This window comes from Megalops cyprinoides, chromosome 15, assembly GCF_013368585.1.
Source record: "Megalops cyprinoides isolate fMegCyp1 chromosome 15, fMegCyp1.pri, whole genome shotgun sequence".
Classification (NCBI taxonomy): Eukaryota; Metazoa; Chordata; class Actinopteri; order Elopiformes; family Megalopidae; genus Megalops; species Megalops cyprinoides.
The window spans coordinates 32,538,016-32,559,345 of record NC_050597.1 but is presented as its reverse complement, the minus strand read 5'-3'; the positions used below and the strand labels follow the sequence as shown (position 1 = coordinate 32,559,345).

The 21,330-nt window shown below is 42.2% G+C and overlaps 1 protein-coding gene across 2 annotated transcripts in view; it reads right to left on the bottom strand.

The window, feature by feature from the left end:
* LOC118790538 (myopalladin-like) overlaps window positions 1–2,364 on the bottom strand; it is a 77,880-nt gene extending 75,516 nt beyond the window's left edge. For both annotated transcript variants that reach the window (XM_036547488.1, XM_036547490.1), the window contains exons 1-2: window positions 2,212–2,364; window positions 9–941 (exon numbers count right to left, since the gene is read on the bottom strand). In XM_036547488.1, the coding sequence (XP_036403381.1) occupies window positions 9–940 (932 nt within the window). In that variant the 5' untranslated portion in view covers window position 941; window positions 2,212–2,364. The remainder of the gene's footprint in view (window positions 1–8; window positions 942–2,211) is intronic.
* Between the last annotated feature and the right edge of the window lie 18,966 nt (window positions 2,365–21,330).

The following is a 21,330-nucleotide window of genomic DNA, read 5'->3' as shown; positions in this document are numbered from 1 at the left end:
GATCTTACCTAACTTCCGGGACAGGAAATCCTCTCACAATACAATCGAGCTGCACTTTGCTGCCTTCTGGGACCTCTCTGCTTTTCAGTTTTTGAATGAAGCGTGGTGGCTCCATCACAGGCTGTTCAAGTTGCTCTGGTTGTGAAGCACAGCCTTCTACCACTCCTGGGTCACAGCCCTCTACAGCAACACTGTCCTTTTCTGCACACAACTCTGCTGCCTCCAAACCATCATCGCTTTGTACATCCTGCTGATTTGAATAGGAGGGAATGGGTCTTTCCCTGTCATCTGTGCTGAGAGCAAAAACTGCACTGTCTGACTGAGTTTTTGCTTGGTATCTGCTCCTGTGAGCTTTGCAAGCCCTTGGCCTTATCCTCTTGGAGCTGTTTGCTTTAAAAAGAGAAGACAGTTCTTCTATGAAATCAGCTGCCTTGTTAAGGAATTCCTTCTTGGATTGAGTCTCAGGTCCATATGGGGTGTTTCTGATTTGTCTTTGAAAATCTCTATGAGGTTCCTTTGGACTTCTGCTGCTCCTCATAACATTTTCCTTGGGGACAGGTTGAGGTGTTTGCCTGTCTGATGGTAATGGTTGAGACAGTGGGAACTTCTTTTTTTCAGATGCAGGGTTAATGGCAGTAATCTGTACACTGTGGCGGTTTTCCTCCTCTCTTTCTTCTTGTGGACCTTGATCAATGGCTTGCTGTGCCAGGCTGACACTTTTGTGCAATTCCTCTTGACTTAGAAAGGCAGAGAGGTCTGGGAAATCATCTTGTCCTCCAATGTCTTCTGACTTTCCGGCATGAGTCCCATACACCAAGTGACACGGTGAGGTATCCATGTGGCTCATCTCACTGTGCTTGTGGTGAGGTCTTGTCTCAGCCAGGTAGCTCTCTCTTAACAGCTGAGATAATGATGCTGGTTCCAAGTTTTTCTCTTGCATCCTGCAGGAAATTAAGGTACAATGTCTAAAGTGCTAATAGCATTCAGTGCCTTTTGATTAATTGACAAAAATATGTATTCTACGAAAGAGTATATAAGTCCTTATGTTCAAAGTTTTTTTCTAGAATTAAAGTTCAACATTCAGGGTTATATTTGTCCAATCAGTTATTGTAGGTCAATGAGTGGGACAAAACATGAAAGGAAGAGATTAGGGCTGAATTATTTTCAGTTAAATATATTCTTGGTGACTTTGCCATTACTGAGAAAGTCACTTAAATATGGTCCCTTAATAGCAGTGATTTTTTTTTTACTTCAACAATGTTGTGTTGCACAAGACACAAACATCACAGCCCCTAAAACTGAAACTATAATTAACCAGATATTATTCCCCTTTTTCAATATCCTAAAAACATTTGGGATATTAAAAAACAATGTTATCATTCAATAAACTTGCATATCACAAATCACTCCATATCCCCATTTTTGCATAGAGCTGTTCACAGTATTCATCTGTTTATGAAAACTGTATGCTTTAATTACTTACACTGATTCAGTCCTTAAGCAAAGTTTAAAACTTATTTTAATTTACGAACATTTATTATGTTTAAGAAAAGATATTCTCTTACATATGCAAATTTGAGATGTGCTTTGCTTAGTGGCTTAGGGTTGTTACTGAATACAGAAATGGGATAGCACACACAGATGCTACTGACACTCAAATCACAGCAGTTAGAAAGCCAGCACTGGCCCTCCAGCAGACCTGTTACTGCAGCTGCTGCGTACATTAATCCTGCACGCACCGCCTCCAAGCCCCAAGCCACAGCTAAATATAGTAAGGGGAGTCATTTTACAAGAAAGAGAAAAATAAGCAATCTATCTCATCATTTACCTTCTGAAGGTATTTGTTCCCCCAGAATAAGTAAAATTAAACAATCCCAGATTCATATGCTTCTGTTCAGTACTGTCTGTTAGGGAAATAACAGCAGAAAATCACTCTCCAGCAGGAACACATTGCACCCCTCCTCTGTTATGTATGGAGTAACAGACACAGACCTCAACAGGAATTTTTCTCATCTAAATAAACTCAGCACAAGTGTTCTGCTTTCACTGCTGGAATCTGTCAAAGGGATAATAATAGCTGTATAAACAAGCATTTAATTTCATGCAAACTTCCAATTGGCTGCATGTTTGATAGATCAATGCCACTTCAGTTGTTTTAACCCAAGCAACCTGCAAAAGGAGGCTGTGAACTTCTGTAGCAGGGCATTTTACCTTCTGATAAACCAAGAAGTACCCGTCCAGAATTAGCAGTCCACAATGAGCAACAAAGGTTAGAGACAATGCTTCCAAAGCTCCGGGCCTTGAGGGAAAGAGGGGAGTGAAGCTAAAGCCCAGGTTTCCTTTTCCTCCTGCCGATAGGTAACCTTTGAGTCTAAGGGACGTATGACAGCAGCAGCTTGGGCAGCATTTGTCAGCATGCTGGACCCAGGTTATTTTGGGGTAGTCTGACCATGTGCGTAAGAAGCGTTCCACCTGATTGGACAGGAGACAGCCTCTGTGAAGGGAGTCTGCCCCTATGAAGCACCTATTGCAATCTGTCAAGCCCTCTGTTTATAGAATCAGAAGGAGGCCACAGGGAGCCATGGGACAGAGGACAGGCCCAGTTGTACTGAGGACTAACTGATGAATGGTAATTCTGCTGAGGAAAATTGCTGAAATAATGGCTAACTTTGAGCTAAAACAGTTTAAGTCATTTTACAGTGACAGTCCTATCATCTCCGTGATGAGTGTTTGTTATTAGATACTGCTTCATTTAAGGGATAGAGCTGTTCAGTTAGATTTAATCTATCATTATATAGTGCCATACTGTATCATAACTGGAATAATATGTACCATGACATTATGTGGAAAATAGTGGTCCATTGTACATGCATCCTTAAATCTTTATACCTGTATACATTTATGGAAACATGTAAATAAATAGTTTCCTGAAATATGACTAAACAGTCACTAAATAGTTATGAGCTAAATGAGAAAATAGCCATTTTTTTGCAAATGAAAATGCAATGCTAAATTTGTGAACACAGGCCTCACGTAGATGCTGTTACAGATAAGTGCTCTGAAATAGATATGAGATTACAGCATCAGCATGGAACGTCATGCCCAGAATGAAGACATTCAGGGGGTTATTCCAGAAAGCAGGTCTAGTGAAAACTCTGAGTTCGTTAACCCTGAGATGAGAGAAACTCTGTGTTTTCCATTCCAGAAAGAGAGGTAACTCAAACTCTGAGTCAGTTACCATGGTAACTGACTCTGTGAACCTAACCTGCTGGCTGGTAGGCTTTTTGTAACAAACCCTGAGTTTCTCCCTATCTCCTCCCTCCCACTGAGCCTGAAGCAGCCGTCGGACATGGGGTGTCCTTTCCTCATTAACCCAATTGATGTTGAAGCTGAATTAATTTGCATAGCCTTACGTCGGGAGAGGATTTTGAGACCCCAATTAGATCATTCCCTAATGACTAATCGAACGTTACCGTTTTTCGTCACACTCTATCATTTATCTGAACAACGTTCTCCAGCCTTACATCTCTAATATTACACACCGCGGATGTCCTCTCAGATCAGAGCAAATTCTTTACGTTGCTCTTCGTTTTTTGCCAACAGGAGTTTCCTTTATAACATTGGCAACGGAGAACATATTGGGAAAGCAACTGTTTGTAGAGCCGTAAGAAAAGTGTCTCTTGCACTTAAACGCCTACTGCACATTTTAGTAGTGTTCCCTGGGCACAAACCTCTAAGGACCATCAAAGAGGAATTCCACAGGATTGCAGGTGACTGATGTAGAAATCATTCAGTTGAAGTTAATGACGATATTTTAAATTATATTCTGTTCATGACATTCTGCTGCGACCTCAGACTGGGATCAGTAATTAGTTTTTATGTTGCAGGGTTTCTCAATGTTATAGGCTGCATCGATGGCACACATATCCCTACACTGCTCCTTCAGTTAATGAAGTAGACTATGTGAATAGGAAGTCTTTCCACAGCATTAATGTGCAGGTACATTGACTAATGTCTTACAATAACAAAGACAATACATCACAATATACTGCAACTAATATCTCTCATTCTCTGCTCTGCAGCACACTTGATCACAAATGTTGAAGCCAAGTGGCCCGGCTCTGTGCATGACTCACGAATGTATTGTGAGTGTACCCTGAGCAACAGATTTGCACATGGTAAGTAAAGCTTTGTACAAATATCATTCCCTTGTCTCCCTCTTTTAACACCCTTAAAATGTTTCCACTATATAATTACAGAAGAGTTTGATGGCCACCTGCTTGGTGACAGAGGGTACCCATGCCAGCCCTCTCTGTTGACCCCTTACCCTGACCCTGAGCCGCGCCCCCAAGTGTTTCAGTGTAGACTGCAGGACTAGAGCCCGGGTTAAGATGACAATAGGCATGCTCAAAGCCCGGTTTCAGTGTCTACGTAAACTCAGGGTAACCCCAGAGAGGGCATGTGGTATTATTGTGGCATGTGTTGTTCTCCATAATATTGCCACAATTAGAAGAGAGCAACACCCTGCCGTACAAATGAACGACCCTGAGGAAGACCATCCCATCCACCCTGCAGATGTCCTGGATGGAACAGTTATGTCTGAGACATAATTTGCCGGAATCACTTCACAGATTAAGCTACCATGACCCCCAGCAGTCAAATAAAAAAAAAATCATTCACATTTCATTTGGTCTTCTTTATTTCCTACAAATACAACAATTAGTATTTTTATATTGTTCCAACAATTAACATAATTCACCTGTGACCGTGCACCTACTGTTACACCCACCAGGCTTGTTTGGTGAGGCAACATAAATGGGAGACCACGCATGGATAATTTATAAAGAAAGTAGTTTATTAAAGTAGTTTACTAATACTCAAATACTAAAATAGCGTCCTAGATGAATGTAGCAGTAAGACACAAAAGGGTAACGCAAAAGCAAAGCAGACGTCCAATGCGTGCTGGAAAGGAGAGAGGGAACGCCACACATCAGCCAGGTAGCCCTTTTATGGTCCCAGCAGGCCAATCAGGTGAACTACCTGCACCTGCCCTCTAGCTCCACCCTGCAAGACAAACAAAAGCCAGGAAGGACAGGGAAAAAATGGGCAGGGCTGTAACACCTCCCCCCTTAAGACAGATAATCCGCAAAGAGGATTTCTGTAAATCTATAATACAAACACACATAACAATTACATTAAAGAAACTTAATAAAGAAAGTTAATACATATATATCCAATATCAAGATCAGTCACTTATCTTTAGTAGGTCCGGTAAATCATCCGATGGATCTAAAGGGAGCCTGACAAACATGAACCACAGCAGCAGAATAGCAGTCTCCCATAACTCCAAACACCTCATCCCCCAGCAATCCCCTGCCAGAGACAGAGAAGAGAAAGAGAAAAGAGAAACAAAACAAAGCTCGTGCCCCAGCTCACTTGGGGCACGAGACAGGGCATTGGCCAGCACATTGTCTACACCGCGGATATGTCTTATCTCCAGGTTGTATGGCTGCAAGAACAGCGCCCAACACATCAGGCGCTGGCTAGGACTCTGTAGAGAGTGCAAAAAGGTGAGGGGATTGTGGTCTGAATAGACCACTACTGGAAGCACACCCCCACCCACATAAACATCAAAAAACTGAAGGGCCCAAATAAGAGCTAAGGCCTCCTTTTCTATTGTTGAAGAATTCACCTGGTGTTTATTAAACTTCCGAGAAAAGAATGACACTGGTCGATCTACCCCTTTATCATACGCTTGCAACAACACTGCACCTGCACCTACCTGGCTGGCATCCACTTGGATCTGGAAAGGCTGATCCAATCCTGGAGCCGCCAGGACCGGTGCAGTGCTCAACAATAATTTGATGTTCTCAAAGGCCTTCTGGCAGGCAGGAGACCATTCAAATTTAGCCTTACCTTTCAAAAGGTCAGTTAATGGAGCCACCACAGTCGAAAAGTTCTCACAAAAGCTCCTATAGTAACCCACCATCCCCACAGTCAATGGCCTGGACCTTGGCATGCACAGGCTGTACTTGCCCCTGTCCAACCACTTTACCTAAATAGGTGACAGTGGCCCTCGCAAACTCACATTTGGCTAAATTTACAGTCAAACAGGCATCTATCAACCTCTGAAACAATGCACGGATGCGTACTATGTGTTCTTCCTATGTATCGCTGTATACTACAACATCATCTAAATAAACTGCACAACCTTCCAGTCCAGTAACAACAAGGTTCATCAAACGCTGGAAGGTTGCAGGCACGTTCCTAAGGCCAAAACTCATTACAGTGTACGAATACAAACCAGACGGTGTAATAAAAGACGAGATCTCTTCAGCACGAGCAGATAAAGGGACCTGATAGTAACCTATTAAGTAGATCAAACTTGCTCACATACTTGGCTGCCCCAACACAATCCACACAATCTTCCATCCGGGGAAGAGGGAAAGAGTCAGGCTTAGTGATGCTGTTCAGCTTCCTGTAGTCAGTACAAAATCTGTATGTAACGTCTGGTTTACTGACCAACAGGCATGGTGAGGCCCAGCTGGCGTTAGATGGCCTTGCTAAACCATTGTCTAATAAATACTTTACCTTCTAACCGGCGTTCCAGTAATTCAATTTCAAGATCTGTCTTCCTAATCTGCCACTCTAAGTATACCATTTCTAGTTCATTTTTTGCCATTTTCTTCATGAGATGCATTTTGTACAACACCTTTACTGGTAACTGGGAAAACAAAGATGACATTAAATTCTACAATTCTACATGCAGAATTACCCTGGCATTTAATGAACATCTCACTGTGTTAATCTGTGCTGTGGAGGTTGATGGACCCTCCTCCTGGTAATGCCCAGTCATGCTCTGTTAAAAAGGATAAGAATGTGCAAGTTGTTTTTCCATTAATAATTTGTTCTCATCACTTCAATGTACATTTCAAACTCAAAATTCCACACAAGAATGTAAAAAAATTAAATGGGAAGAGAACTATCAGTAGCTACCATATATAATATTAAGTATACCTAGTATATCTAAACTTCTGAACTAAACAGACGTAGTATGCCTCTGTAGGCGTTTATGAATCCGTCTCTGTGGCAGCAGACAACGTGTCTTCATCATCATCATCATCCTGTGATGAAGAGCATTCTGTTTCAGTACACTTTAAACTACTATATTTGGCAAAATCTCTGATGTATTGAGAACAACTGCAAGGAGTTCTGTTGTGGCAGGAGGCTCAGCAAGGCAGATGACACCATCAGTGACTGTTGGGATAAAATGCAAAACCCAAAAAAGGAATATATATAGTATACACACGCACATTGGCTCGGATGAGCTCCCTCCAGGGATGCCTTCAGCCGCTGGTCACCCAGCGCTATGGCTCAGGGCCAGCTCTTCTGCCTCTGTCAGACGTGGTGGTGGTGGCCCTCCACCCGTTTTGCGGGATTCTGCCTTCTTGCTGTTAGAACTCAATTGTTAATCTACTAAGCAGGATATTAGGCGAGAGGACATTTATGTATGTTAAAACAGCATTCTGTTGGGGGTTAAAGCTACTACAAGTTGATATAGCCACTGAATGATATTTACATTGTTTAATATGTCAAATATGATTAAAACCAGTGAGGTACAATCATGAGACTATAGGCCTAAGCAAAATATGTCTTACCTGTTTGAACTATGTCTTTATATTTCATTTTCAGCTGCTGCCAAGTGCACTTTGTGCCCATGGGATTGCACCTAAATGAAAATACAATTTTATTCAATAACATTCCACCACTTTTTCACCTGTAATATTAAAAGGAAGTGTGGTTAAAAGTTAAATGAACAGATTACTGCATTCAAACTTATGCATTGACTCGGGCAGCAATTCTCTCCCATGCCAATTGTCTCTCCATTGGCGCTGCAGCTGTGTTGCTTTTTCTTTCTGAAAATGTGCTCATACCTGCCATAAGCACGTATCACAATTTCTAACTCCAGAGGGGTAAAATGGACAACCTTTTTTTCTCGCCAGATGCCATGGTGAATCATAGTATCGGAGCTCCATTGATGATAGCTTTTCATAGTCATCACACACGCGCTTAACTCAGAGTGAACATACTCAGAGTTGGTTGAACTAACTCAGATCAGCTGTTCTGGAACCGAAAACTCTGAGTTTCCTATCTCAGCGTTCATCAATTCAGAGTTCAGGGTTAGACTCAGCGTTTGTTAAACCTGCTTTCTTGAATACCCCCCTGGTCTGTGCCTGGGTCCTTCCACCTGAAAGCCTGACAAAAAAGTGCAAAAACAGTCATTGTGTGGAGTTAGTTAGGGATGATTTGGATTTTGGAGGCCCAGATGTGCAGTCTACATTGTTTCCCAAGAACATCTACGGCAGTTGTTCTTTTTAACCATGAAGCATGTCATTCTTACCTATCGCAACTGTTAGCTGCCTTATAACCAGTTAATTTGCTTCCATGTCTATAAAATAGTCAGTTTTAATCTTAGACATGACAGTTTTCTGGTGATGAGTTTTCACTAATGTCATTACTGCAGCTGGTTGAGTGGCATATTATGAGATGACAGAGATTTTCAGAGTTTGAGGAGAAACTGGAAAATGTCTGGGTGGCAGTGTAGCATAGTGGTTAAGGGCCAGGATGTGTAACTGAAAGGTTGCTGCTATAATTCCCCCTGGGGCACTGCTGCTATACCCTTGGGCAAGGTACTTAGGTCAAAGTCTTTTATTTGTCGTTTACACAGATCACACAGGGTAACTGAGCATTAAAATTCTTGAGGTAGGCTCTGCTAACACGTAACATTGGAGACTAATGACAACGGGCGGCAGTGTAGCATAGTGGTTAAGGAGCAGGACTTGTAATCGAAAGGTTGCCGGTTCGATCCCCGCTGATCCACTGCTGCTGTACCCTTGGGCAAGGTACTTAACCCACAATTGCCTCAGTAAATATCCAGCTGTATAAATGGATGACATTGTAAAGAACTGTAACCTATGTAAGTCGCTTTGGATAAAAGCGTCTGCTAAATGAATAAATGTAAAATGTAAATGTAACACAACATAGAAGAGACTGAGTGAGAGGTAGTAAGTTATAAACAATTAAACTTGTGCAAAAAGTTTAAGCTAAAAAATAGCTGAACAATACAGTACAATACAGTACAAACAGCAGTGTGCAGCATATAGCCTGGATGAGGGAGCGCCACCTTCAACTCAACTTATCCAAGACTGAGCTCCTAGTGATCCCAGCCAGCCCGACAATCCAGCAAGACATCACCGTACAGCTTGGCTCAACGACACTGGCTGCGTCCAGGTCTGCAAGGAACCTGAGGGTAGTGATTGGTGACCAGCTGAAATTTATTGACCACATCGCTACAACTACCAGATCGTGCAGATTTGCATTGTACAATATAAGGAAGATCAGCCCCTACCTATCCGAGCATGCTGTGCAGCTCCTTATCCAGGCACTGGTCATCTCAAAACTGGACTACTGCACTGCTCTTTTGGCCGGCCTACCTGCATGCACTATCAAACCTCTGCAGTTGATACAGAACACAGCTACATGTCTGGTTTTCAACCAACCAAAAAGGGCTCATGCTACACCCCTCTTAGTCTCACTCCACTGGCTCCCTGTAGCTGCCCACATTATGTTCAAGTCCTTGATGCTCGCATACAGGGTGACCAACAAAACTGCACCCAAATACCTGAACTCACTGCTGCAACCCTATGTTCCCTCGCGACTGCTACGCTCTGCCACCGAACGGCGCCTTGTGGGCCCATCACATCATGGCGTTAAATCACTATCTGGGACTTTATCTGCCGTTGTCCCCCGTTGGTGGTATGAACTTCCACACCTCATCCGTTCTGCTCAGTCCCTCTCTGTCTTCAAGAGACATCTGAAGACACAGCTCTTCCGCTCTCACCTGAGCACCTGAAACCTGATAAAAGCATCTGCTAAATGAATAAATGTAATGTAATGTAATGCATATACATGATACAGCATTGGTTGACATGTAGTGGGACCGGTATAAAAGTGGCTCAGTAAAGTAGCAGCAGTGGGCAGAGTAGGCAGCAGTGAGTTGTTAGTGGGGTGAATATTGGCTGTTGAGGAGTCTTATTGCCTGGAAATAGAAACTGTTTTTCAGTCTATTTGTGCATGCTTGTATGCTCCTGAAGTGCCTGCCGGAAGGCAGTGTCTGGAACAGATTGCGTGTAGGGTGATTGCAGTCCTTGGTTATTTTATGGGTCTTCCTCAGACACCATTTCCTGTAGGTGTCCTGAATGGCTGGGAGTTTGGTGCCAGTGATGAGCTCTGTTGATCTCACCGCTCTTTGCAGGTTCCTGCGGTCGCAGGCAGAAAAGCTGCTGTACCAGGCTGTGATGCAACCACACAGAATGCTCTCAATGGTGCATCAGTAGTTGGGGAGGATGCCTGAGGCCAAGCCAAACTTTTTGAGCTTCTGCAGGAAGTACAGGCGTTGACAAGCTGCCCTCACTACTGCGTCTGTGTGGAGGGACCAGATGAAGTCATTCCCCAGATGTGCACTCCAAGGAATTTGAAGCTGGAGACTCTCTCCACCTCTGCTCCATTAATGTGTAAGGGGGAGTGCCCTCCCTGTGCACCTTCCTATAGTCCACTATCATCTTTGTTTTGCTGACATTTAGAGAGAGGTTGCTGTCATAGCACCACGCAGCCAGGTCTCTGACCTCCTCTCTGTAGGCTGTCTCATCATCATCAGAGATGAGGCCTACGATGGTGGTGTCATCAGCAAACTTCATGATGATGTTGGTGCCTCACCACACAGTCGTGTGTAAACAGGGAGTATAGCAGGGGGCTGAGCACACATCCCTGCAGAGCCCCCAAACTGAGGGTGAGAGTGGAGGATGTGAGGTTGCCTATTCTTACCACTTGGGACCTCTCTGTTAGAAAGTCCTTGATCCAGTTGCACAGGTGGTTGTCCAACCTGAGAACCTGTAGTTTTGTGATGATCTTGGTAGGGATGGTGGTATTAAAAGCTGAGCTGTAGTCAATCAGTAGCATTCTCACATAAGCGTTCCTTTTCTCCAGGTGGTTCAGGGCAGTGTGCAATGCCAAGGCAATGGAGTCATCCGTAGATCTATTGCTGCATTAAGCGGACTGAAGGGGGTCCATGGAGATAGGTAGAGAGGAGCATATGTGTGTTTTGGCTATCTGCTCATAGCACTTCATGATGATGGAGGTAAGTGCTACTGGGCGGTAGTCATTCAGGCAGGAAGTAGTGGGTTTTTTGGGGACCGGAACAATGGTGGTCTTCTTGAAGCAAGAGGGTATCATGGACAGGTCCAGGGAGAGATTGAAGATGTCCGTGAATACCTCTGCTAGTTGGCTGGCACATGCCCTCAATACACAGCCGTGGATGCCATCAGGTCCAGGTGCTTTCCTGGAGTTGACCCTTTTGAAGGACCTGCTCACATCTACAGGTTATTACCTTCGTCGACTGTCTGTGAGATTCTCACTTGCACCTGACATTACTCATCTTCCTCAATGAACAAAGCCTTTTATTCTTGTAAAGTGCTCCAAAGAGATATGCCTTTCTTTTCACCCAATCTACAAAAATTGAGTTATTCTACTATTAGTTATCAATTTTGATTGTAACTCAGATTAATATTTCTTTGTGTGTTAATTTTAGTAAGTCTGTGTTGATAAGATGGCAATCTGAACATCCTATATGTACCTCTAGTTAACTAAATGCAATAGCATTTGAAAATGAATTCAGAAGCAGAACATTACAGCGTGAATCAAGTCACATTGATTCCAGGGCTCCAGACTGCGACCATTTAGTCACATTATGCGACCATTTTTGGAGACAGTGCGACTAAATTTTATTACTAGGCGCACCAGTGCAACTTGCAAATATGCCCACATATGCGACCATTTTTTTTTTTTGACAGTGTGCGAGTTAAAATTTCACGTGGTTGCATTCGTGCGAGTGCATGATGATCATTAGGCTGTTTTGGTGCCCCTCCAGCATGGGTACTGCGTTAGCCGTTGTGGTCGAAAGTAGTACTTTTTCTTCTTCACTGGCTCAGTCGGTCTCTCCCTGCCTGTACACGCGCACTATGAAACGCGCAAAACAATCCATTTAGCTTTTACCGTGTTCTAAAGATGAAGCGGATATAGCTGATTGTTTTATCGCTTTCGCATGTAACGTATTTTATGCTATGTAGCGTGCCTTACCTTACATGGTTCGTTATGTTTTTGTTAGCATTATTAAGCTTCTCATAGTTTTCACCACCGCATTTGCTATATTTTATAATGTTAAATCGCTGTTTCCTCAAAGCTAGAATTAGCTAGAATTTTTCCAATTTCGTGTTCTAATCGCACCGGTTTTAGCATGTGCGCTAAACGGCTAATCACACTGGTGTGACCATACATGCAAAAGTGTTAAAAAACAAAATGAGGAGAGAGAGGAGGAGGCTGGTGGACAGGGAGAGCCAACGAGAGGTCCTGACTCAGACACAACTGATGGTGAGAGTCCAGGTGCAGGCAGGGAGAGACCGACTGAGCCAGTGAAGAAAAAGTACTACTTTCAACCACAGTAGCTAACGTAGTACCCGTGGTTGCAGTACGAGGGAGACTTAATTTTCAGATTAAAATATTTTGCAAATATCAAGTCTCGAGTCACTGTCAGTCTTTACATCAATGCAAAACTAGGGTATACAAATTAAGACAACTATTCGTCAGCATGCAAGGTCATTGATTAATACCATGCTGTACCAAAAAAAAAGGGTGCAACCAAATCATGTGCTGGTGTGACCAACTGAGAAAGTTGGTAGCACCAGTGCTACCAGTGGAAAAGTTAGTCTGGAGCCCTGGATCCACTTAACTGGATCCTGCAAGCTGTCACACACTTGTAGGGTAATATTACATTACATTATTGGCATTTATTGGCACATTCTTATCCACAGATTACAACAACATAGGTAATGTTAGGAACATCATATATCATTAGCTCGCTAGTCTAGCCAGCTACCAAGCTTGCCAGCATGATAGCCTTACAGCTCAAGTCAGTGGCTTTTCTTGCATTTTAAGTTATTCCTTGGTACCCAAAAAACACATTAAGGCCTGATTGGCTGACAATACTTGTGACAGCTCATCTCAACTCAGCCCCTCAAAACATGCACAGAAACACTACTACTCCACCTTCATACTGATGGAAGTCTAGCTAACTTTAGAGAGGCTAGCTGCCCAAATAAAATAAAAATATTGCTATTTATGCTGGTTAGCTACCATAATGTAACACCTTTGTGTTTGATGTAACGAATAATATAACGAATTTCCCATATTCTCTGCAACGTATGTGATCACATCACAGTCTAGAAACCAGTTAAAAAAAAAACTAGGACACATACTGTTTGCTGCAGTTACAGGGCCATGGGAAGTAGGGGTGCTGCAGGTGCTGCAGTACCCCCTGTTGGAAAAGGCAGACATCACAGAACTCTCTGCCAGATGCAAAAACATAAACGTATTAAAACATTTTAAATAATTCCCGTTGTTATTTACCTAAGAATTTAATGCTTGAGGATGTTTTGAGAAATAATTAGCAATATTGAATAATTATTAATTATCAAAATGGTCAATGGACGTCATGTAGCCTACTCATCTAGTAGCTAGTAATGTTGCATCATTCAAGGTAGTTAGCTATCACAATCAGTGGCGGCAGGTGAGCTGGAAACAGGGGAAGCCCGAACGATACCTTTAAATCTATCATTACTTTCAAACTGTTCCCCTTTATCCTTCTTGATTAACAATAAAAGAAATAATTCACAGAATATTCGTCACCAATCGTGTAATTAGAATAAATGCTCATGATTGTGAAACAGCGCATATTGTCTGTAGTTTGTGTGCTTGAGAAAGCTACATGAGATTGCCAGAGACGTCTCTCTCTTAACCAGAGTGACTTTGAAATAAGTGCATTACTATGCTAAGAGTAGTTATCGAGAAGCATCACAAGAGGGCAGTAACATACTGAGTTAAGTGCTAAACTAGTGTAGAGTGCTTTTTTAATAGAAAATAGGGATGGGTAGGATAGACAGAGAGAGAGAGAGGAAGGTAGACTAGAGATACTAGAGATACAGCCTGAAAAGATGAGTTTTCAGCTTTCTCGGAAAGGTGCCCAGGGAGTCTGTTGTAAGAAGTACATTCCACCAGTGTAGAGCCAGTACTGAGAAGAGGCGGGTTCAAGAGATGCTGTCCTTGTACGTCAGGACACAGAGGCGACCCAAGGCCGCACTCTTACTGGCTTGTAGGCCTTGATCATGTCCAGAGTCTGGATCACAACTGGAGCTGTGTATTCAGAGAGGTATGGTCTGATCTTCCTAATGTTGATTAACAAGAATCTGCAGATCCTGGTTGTGGCTGCAATATGCTCTTTGAAAGACTTGCTGTCCAAGGTTACCCCTAGGTTTTTGGCAGCTATGGTTGCCATTACCTTTGTAGAGGAGACATGTATGCTGGGTCTTGTCAATGTTCAGTTTGAGCTGTTGCTTGTTCACCCAGCCCAAGATGTCAGTGAGACATGCTGATACTTGAGGAGTGATGTCCATCTTGGGAGGGAAGGAAATGGACAGTTGTGTATCATCTGCATATGAATGATACGACAGGCCATGTGCTGTTATGACCTCTCCAAGAGTTCTGGTGTAGAGAGAGAACCAGAGTGGTCCCAGCACTGATCCCTGTGGAACGCCTGTCTTGAGGAACCAGGGAGAGGAGGTGGAGCCCTGCCAGGAGACCTGGTAGGAGCAACCTCTGAGATAGGAGGAGAACCAATTCAAGGCCATTCCAGTGATTCCCAGAGCCGTACAAGTTTGCACTTAAATTTACACTTAAACATACCACTCTCAATGCTGTGTAAGGTATGAGTCATTTCAGTGTAAGATCAAGTATACATTGAACTAGTGTGCATTCTCCATCCTCAATTTGAGCCTAAGTAGGCTGATTAAGCATGTGAAAAAAATACAAATGAAAGATATGACTGGTCACAGAAATATGGTGTTATTAACATTACTTTGACACATTTATATAAAATTAGAGAAAACATAAAACCCACATGCACATTACCCTTACCACTTCAACATAACTACACAGTCCAACTTATCATGAGACTGGGGTATTTTTTCCATTTTCCATGCAGAAATAGGCGGAAATCTAACAATGATGCCTGGGCAAAATCCAAATGTAAAGAAAACATAGAACTCAATAGGTTTGGTTTAAAGAAAATAAAATTTCCTTTCCTTTCCAAGAGTTCTCTCTCTTACCTTTTAAACCCAGATGTGATCATATAGAACAGAGCTACACACAATATATCAACAGAGCTACACACAATACACAGCTACACATTTTACCACGAACCTGTTTTTCTCTTTAACATATAGCAACAAAGTCCCAAAGTGCTAGCATAAATAACAAAGCCAGCATACTACAAACACACACTGAATACATTCACATAACATAAAATATGTACAATCGTGAATTTTGATAGAGCATCGGTAGCAGCCATTTCACGCTTCATTAGCTAAAGTAAACATTAAAGAAACTTCCTGATGATGGTTAAATTAGCCACCATCGACAAATTCCATTTCACGATCTAGGTAAGCATTCAGCAAGTCAGACTGGGACACATTACAATACATACACATTCACAAAATACCTAATACATTGGGCTTTCATTTTCACATTTTAAGACTTAACATTGAAAGGAGTGGAGCACAATTTTTAAAAATATTTTATTGGATTTTTACACTTTAAACAGCAAAAACTGGCTTATAACAACCTACGGTAATCCAAGTTACTAAGTAAAGTATGTTTAACAATCAAATAAAAAAAAAAAAAACACAGCTCATTTCAAACAACAGCAATATAGAAGCACTTTAGTCCCATACAGGTGATGGTCTAATTTATGAAAATAGCTGAAGTTCCAGTGTCAAAATAATTTAGGAATGGCTGCCACACACCTTATAGAAGTGATCAGTTTTGCAGCGAGTTACACGTTACGTATTCTAGTGGTATTAATTCCGTGCGTATTCTTTGCCAGCCCTTCACAGAGGGGGAATTGTCACTAGTCCACTGCAAGAGGATGTTTTTCCTTGCAGCAAAGGTCACAACATTGTATAACATTCTGGTGCTTGTAGTAGTAATATGTCTCCTGGGTAGGCCCAATAACAGTGATAAAGGATCTATCTCTAACGCTTTACCCAGGATCATCTTCATATCACAAAGTATGTTGTACCAGTACCTCTGTAACCTATGACACGACCATAAGCAGTGAGTTAATGTACCAATTTCAGTCTTACATTTAAGGCATAGAGGTGAAAATGATGAATTGAAAGCAGGTCTTCGATTAGGGGAAATATGTAACCTATGTATTATTTTCAACTGGATTGCTTTAGCCCAATTACAAATTTAAATTGTTTTGGCATGTCTCCAGACATCCTCCCAAGCTTCATCATCAATTGTAGTGGACAATTCTTTTTCCCATATTCTCCTGTTGTTCTGTGTGTCCACGCCTGACACCTCACATAAAGCATCATACAACAAACTAACTGACACCTTCTCAAATGTCTGAAAAAGCATCCTCTCCACTGGGGATTTTGCAAGGTTATCTTTTAGAGTAGTGTTATTTATGATGTAGTGCCTTATTTGTAGAAATTTGAAAAAATGTGATTTAGGGATTTTATATTTGTCTACCACTTTCTGAAATGACAATTTTGTCCTCAAAGAACAGGCCCTTAAGCCTGACAATGCCCACATTGTTTGAAACCAGTGTCAGTCATCCCTGGCAAGAAATCAGGGTTATTCAAGATTGGGGTGAAAGAGGTTAACTTGGATCTACAGTGCTGGCCAAAAGTATTGGCACCCCTGCAATTCTGTCAGATAATGCTCAATTTCTCCCAGAAAATGATTGCAATTACAAATGTTTTGGTAGTAATATCTTCATTTATTTTGCTTGCAATAAAAAAACACAAAAGAGAAAGAAAAAAAAGTCAAATCAAGTATCAATTTACACAAAACTCCAAAAATGGGCCGGACAAAAGTATTGGCACCCTTTGAAAAATCATGTGATGCTTCTCTAATTTGTGTAATTAACAGCACCTGTTACTTACCTGTGACACATAACAGTTGCATCCTTTAATGAAACCAGTCTGATCGCTTTTAATAATTGAGGGCAATATATCCTCCAGACGGATGGCCAGTATTTTAGACAATAGTTTACACTCTACATTCAAGAGAGCTATCGGTCTGTACGATGAGCAAGATTCGGGGGGCTTCCCCTTTTTGGGAGTTACAGAAATATTTGCTTCCTGAAAAGATTGAGGGAGGCCCTTACCTGAGAGTGCATCATTAAACATTGCAAGTAATGGGCCTAAAAGCAAGTTGTGAAACTCCTTACTCACTGTAAAATCCATCAGGGCCTGGAGCTTTCCCACACTGCAGCACCTTTATGGCTTTCAACACCTCTTCTGGGGAGATAGGGGTATTCAGAAGGGACCTTCAGTCATCTGTTATAATTGGTAAATTAATGTCAGAGAAGAACTTCTGCATTAATTATGGTTGCATCCCTTGTTTGTTCTGAGGCATAAAGGTTAATATAGAACTTTCTAAAAGCATTGTTGATACTCTTCTGATCATACAAGTTCAACAAACAATTTCCATCAGATTCTGTAATTGATGTGATATACTGGGATTCTGTTCTCTTTCTAGAAAGATAAGCTAAGTATTTCCCCAGCTGATCTCCATTCTCGTAGTACTTTTGCCTAACAAATCTAACTTTTTTTCTCAGGATCTTGTGTCAAAAGAGTGTCTACAGTGTATCCGATAGCAGACATCTCCTTAAGTAAAAAGGGGGTGGTTTAATTGCCAGGTCCTTCTCTAATTCTAATTTCTTCTGCAGTTTCAGCCTTCTCTTACTGGTGGAGAATGATATTAGTCCTCTAGCATAAGCCTTGCCTGTTTCCCATAAAAGGGAGGGTTATCTGTAGATGGTTGATTAATTGAGAGAAGGGACTGAAATTCAGTTTTGAAGTAGGATGAAAATGTGCAGTCTTTTAAAATGAATGTATTTAGTCTCCAATATCTTGTTTGACTAGAAGTGCCCTTTAGTTTTATGTGTAAAGTGACACTGGCAAGATCAGATATAATTACATTCCCAATACAGCTACTTAGTACAGAATCCAATGAGGCCCTAGGAACAAAAAATATTCTATTCTCATGTGGCATCTATGGGGAGCTAAGTAGAAAGAAATTCCTTTCCCGAGGGATGAAAAAATCTCCAGACATCTACAAAACCCAAATCACTACATATTGCATTTAAAGACTTGGCTTGAGGGGAGAGTGATGCTGAGCTTTGTGAGAATCTCTGGTGGATGCGCTGGAGGATAGTAGATATTCAGTGTAGATATTTCTTGTCCCTGAAAGACACCTTTGATCATGACATAATGGCCATATTTATCATTTACACAAGTCTGCAATTTGAATGGCATGTTTTTTTTCTAAGTAATATTGCCACTCCCCTACTCCTAGAGGAGAAGGATGAAAAAAACATCTGTCCATAGCCACCTTGCTGCAGCTTTAAATGCTCAGTATTGTCTAACTGAATTTCTTGCAAAGGGCAATGTCAATTTTTTCTTTTCTAAGAAACGAGATAACTTTTTTCCTCTTAATAGGACTATGGACCCCCCTAATATTCCACATACACTTGCCATAATATCCTAACCTGTCATGGTCCATATGAACCTGATTCGATAATGAGCAAAGTTTCCATTACCCTCAGACACTGCGTGCATTATCGCTTTAACTAAACAAACTGAGCTGATAAGAAAAACACGTTTAACAAACACAAAAATACACAAATGCCAAAACTGAAGAACCCCTAGGTTTATCCCCGTATCGTAACCTAAAGGGGATTCCCTTCTTCACCAAGATCCCATCCCCTGTAGCCTCAAGTGCTTTGGATATGAAAAACGAGACGAACGTAATGGAGAGGCTATACTGCCTTAAACTCCTCTTGTATACACACATAGGCTATTTAACATAAACCACAAGTAAAGCCTGACCTTAGTGAGTTACATACCCACGAAATGAACACTATAACTTTGTGTGAAATATGATGGCTATTTCAATTCTTACCTCTTCAGCAATTTAGCTCTATAGCTAGCTAGGTACTCAACTCAGTTTACTGGTTTTACAGTCATAACAATGGACCCAGAAGTCCATTTGTTATTTCAGAGAGTCAATAAATGCTGATGCTTCCTCTGGGGTGTCCATTTTTTAGCATGTCCATCAATTATCACTCTCAGCATTGCAGGATACAGCAGGGCATATTCCATCTTCCTTTCTTTAAGCCTTCCTTTCACTTCATCAAATGCCTTCTTTACCACCACTGCAGTAGTCATTGAAGAAGGAAATCCTGGGTACATTGCCTGTAGAATCAGATCTGAGTCAATGGGCTGCAGCCATGACCCGTTGTTTGTCATCGGAAATTTTGAAATTTTACAATCACTGATCTTGGGTGTTGATTTGGTCCCGGTTTTGGCGCCAGGGAATGATGAGCTCTATCCAGTTTAACACGTTGTAACGGCTCAGGCAAGGACTCAGTCGCAGACCAAGAGAGATTCAGGTTCCAGGCGGGTTTATTAATGACGACAGGCAAGTTGCGAAACAAAAGCAGGCACGGTCGAAAACCGGAAGGCAGTCCGCGGACAAAAACAGGGTCGGTAACAGGAGCAGGCAGGGTCAGGAACCGGGCAGGCAAATGATCAGGCAACGGGACAAGACGGCAGGCAGAAAACAAAGACGTAGGGCAGGCAGAGTCAAAACACGGAGAAATCAGAAATCCAGAAAAAACTGCGGGAACGAAACAGGTACAAAAACGCTGAGACAAACTGGCAAACAAGCAGGGTAGAAATAGGGCTGGGCTGATGAGGAGATGGGATGCAGGTGGGCAGGCAGGCAGGTGAAGGTAATGGGGCAATCAGGTGGGCGGGGACCAGGCAGGGAGCGGGGCGAGGCTGGAACACAAGGAAAACAAAAAGCACATGGACAGGGAAAAAACAAAAACACCACAGCTAGGGGGGCGGAGTCCTGACACACGTCCAGATTTGTTGGAGATCTGAAGATATTCTGGGATCCATGTTTCAAAAAACTGTAGTGGATCAGAGCCCTCGATATCCTCCTGCAGACCCACTGTCCGCACATTACATCTGCAGTCTCGGTTTTCTAAGTCGTCCAACCTGTCCACTAACTCACACACTTGCTTCTCTAAGGCTGCCATTTTAGCCTTGGCCAATTCAGCTACCGACTCCACTGCTGCAATCCTCTCTTCCACTTCGCCAATATGCTGGGCCATTGATTGTATTTGGCTTGTTTGGTCACAAATTGCTTCTAGCATTGGTTAAGTCAAAGAGGCCCAAGAGACCATGATCTTGACAATCAACTACAATTCCCACTACTGTCAGAAGACTGCATTAAAACATTACATAAAGGCATTGAAAACACTACTAGAAATAAAATCTGTTACATTTAACTAATAAAATATTTTGATGAACTTCACTAATAATCAGTGCAGTTGAAAAATCAAGCTTGCTACAGTAAAGATACCAGGCTAACATTGGCTAGCATCAGGAGAAGATTATGACTGACGATCTTTCTGATAACTGTGCACTTCCCACGTGCCCCTTCACCTACAGAATCAGCCAGCACTTCCCACACGCCCTTCCCTATAGGATCAGCGAACAGTTCCCACAAGGTCCCTTCCCCTACCAGATCAACATATGCTTACCAAGCACCTGTCATCATCATGTGCATCTACGAAGGTCTGAAACTGAATTTCCCCCGCAAAGACAAAAGTAGCCATTTTGGAAGGTGCCGCTCGCCACAGAGGGACCATGTATCCCAACATCCCCAATCCGATCCTTCCCGCTCTTCCCCTTCCCCAGTTGCCTCTCTGCCACACTTACTGTTGCACATGTTCATGATTTACCTTAGTTAACCTGTGCGATTGCCTGCTTCATGGCTGGTCTGACAGTCATTACACTGGCTAATTCTTGGCTGCTACAAGCATGTTGGTTGGTAACGCTGCTCTACTGAATAATTAAAACATTAAGAATACATGCCATTGGTAAATACATATTACACTGTACGTAGATAGACATATATATTTACATAGTAGTATAATTTGGTCGCTTAGCTTTTAACAATTGTTTGATGTTTGATCAAATGTGACCTACCACTGCCATGGCAACCGTACCATAGGTAGAGTTTACGGTTGTGATCTCCCCCAGATGCCAACGCCAGCCAGTAAGAGGATTTCCCAGC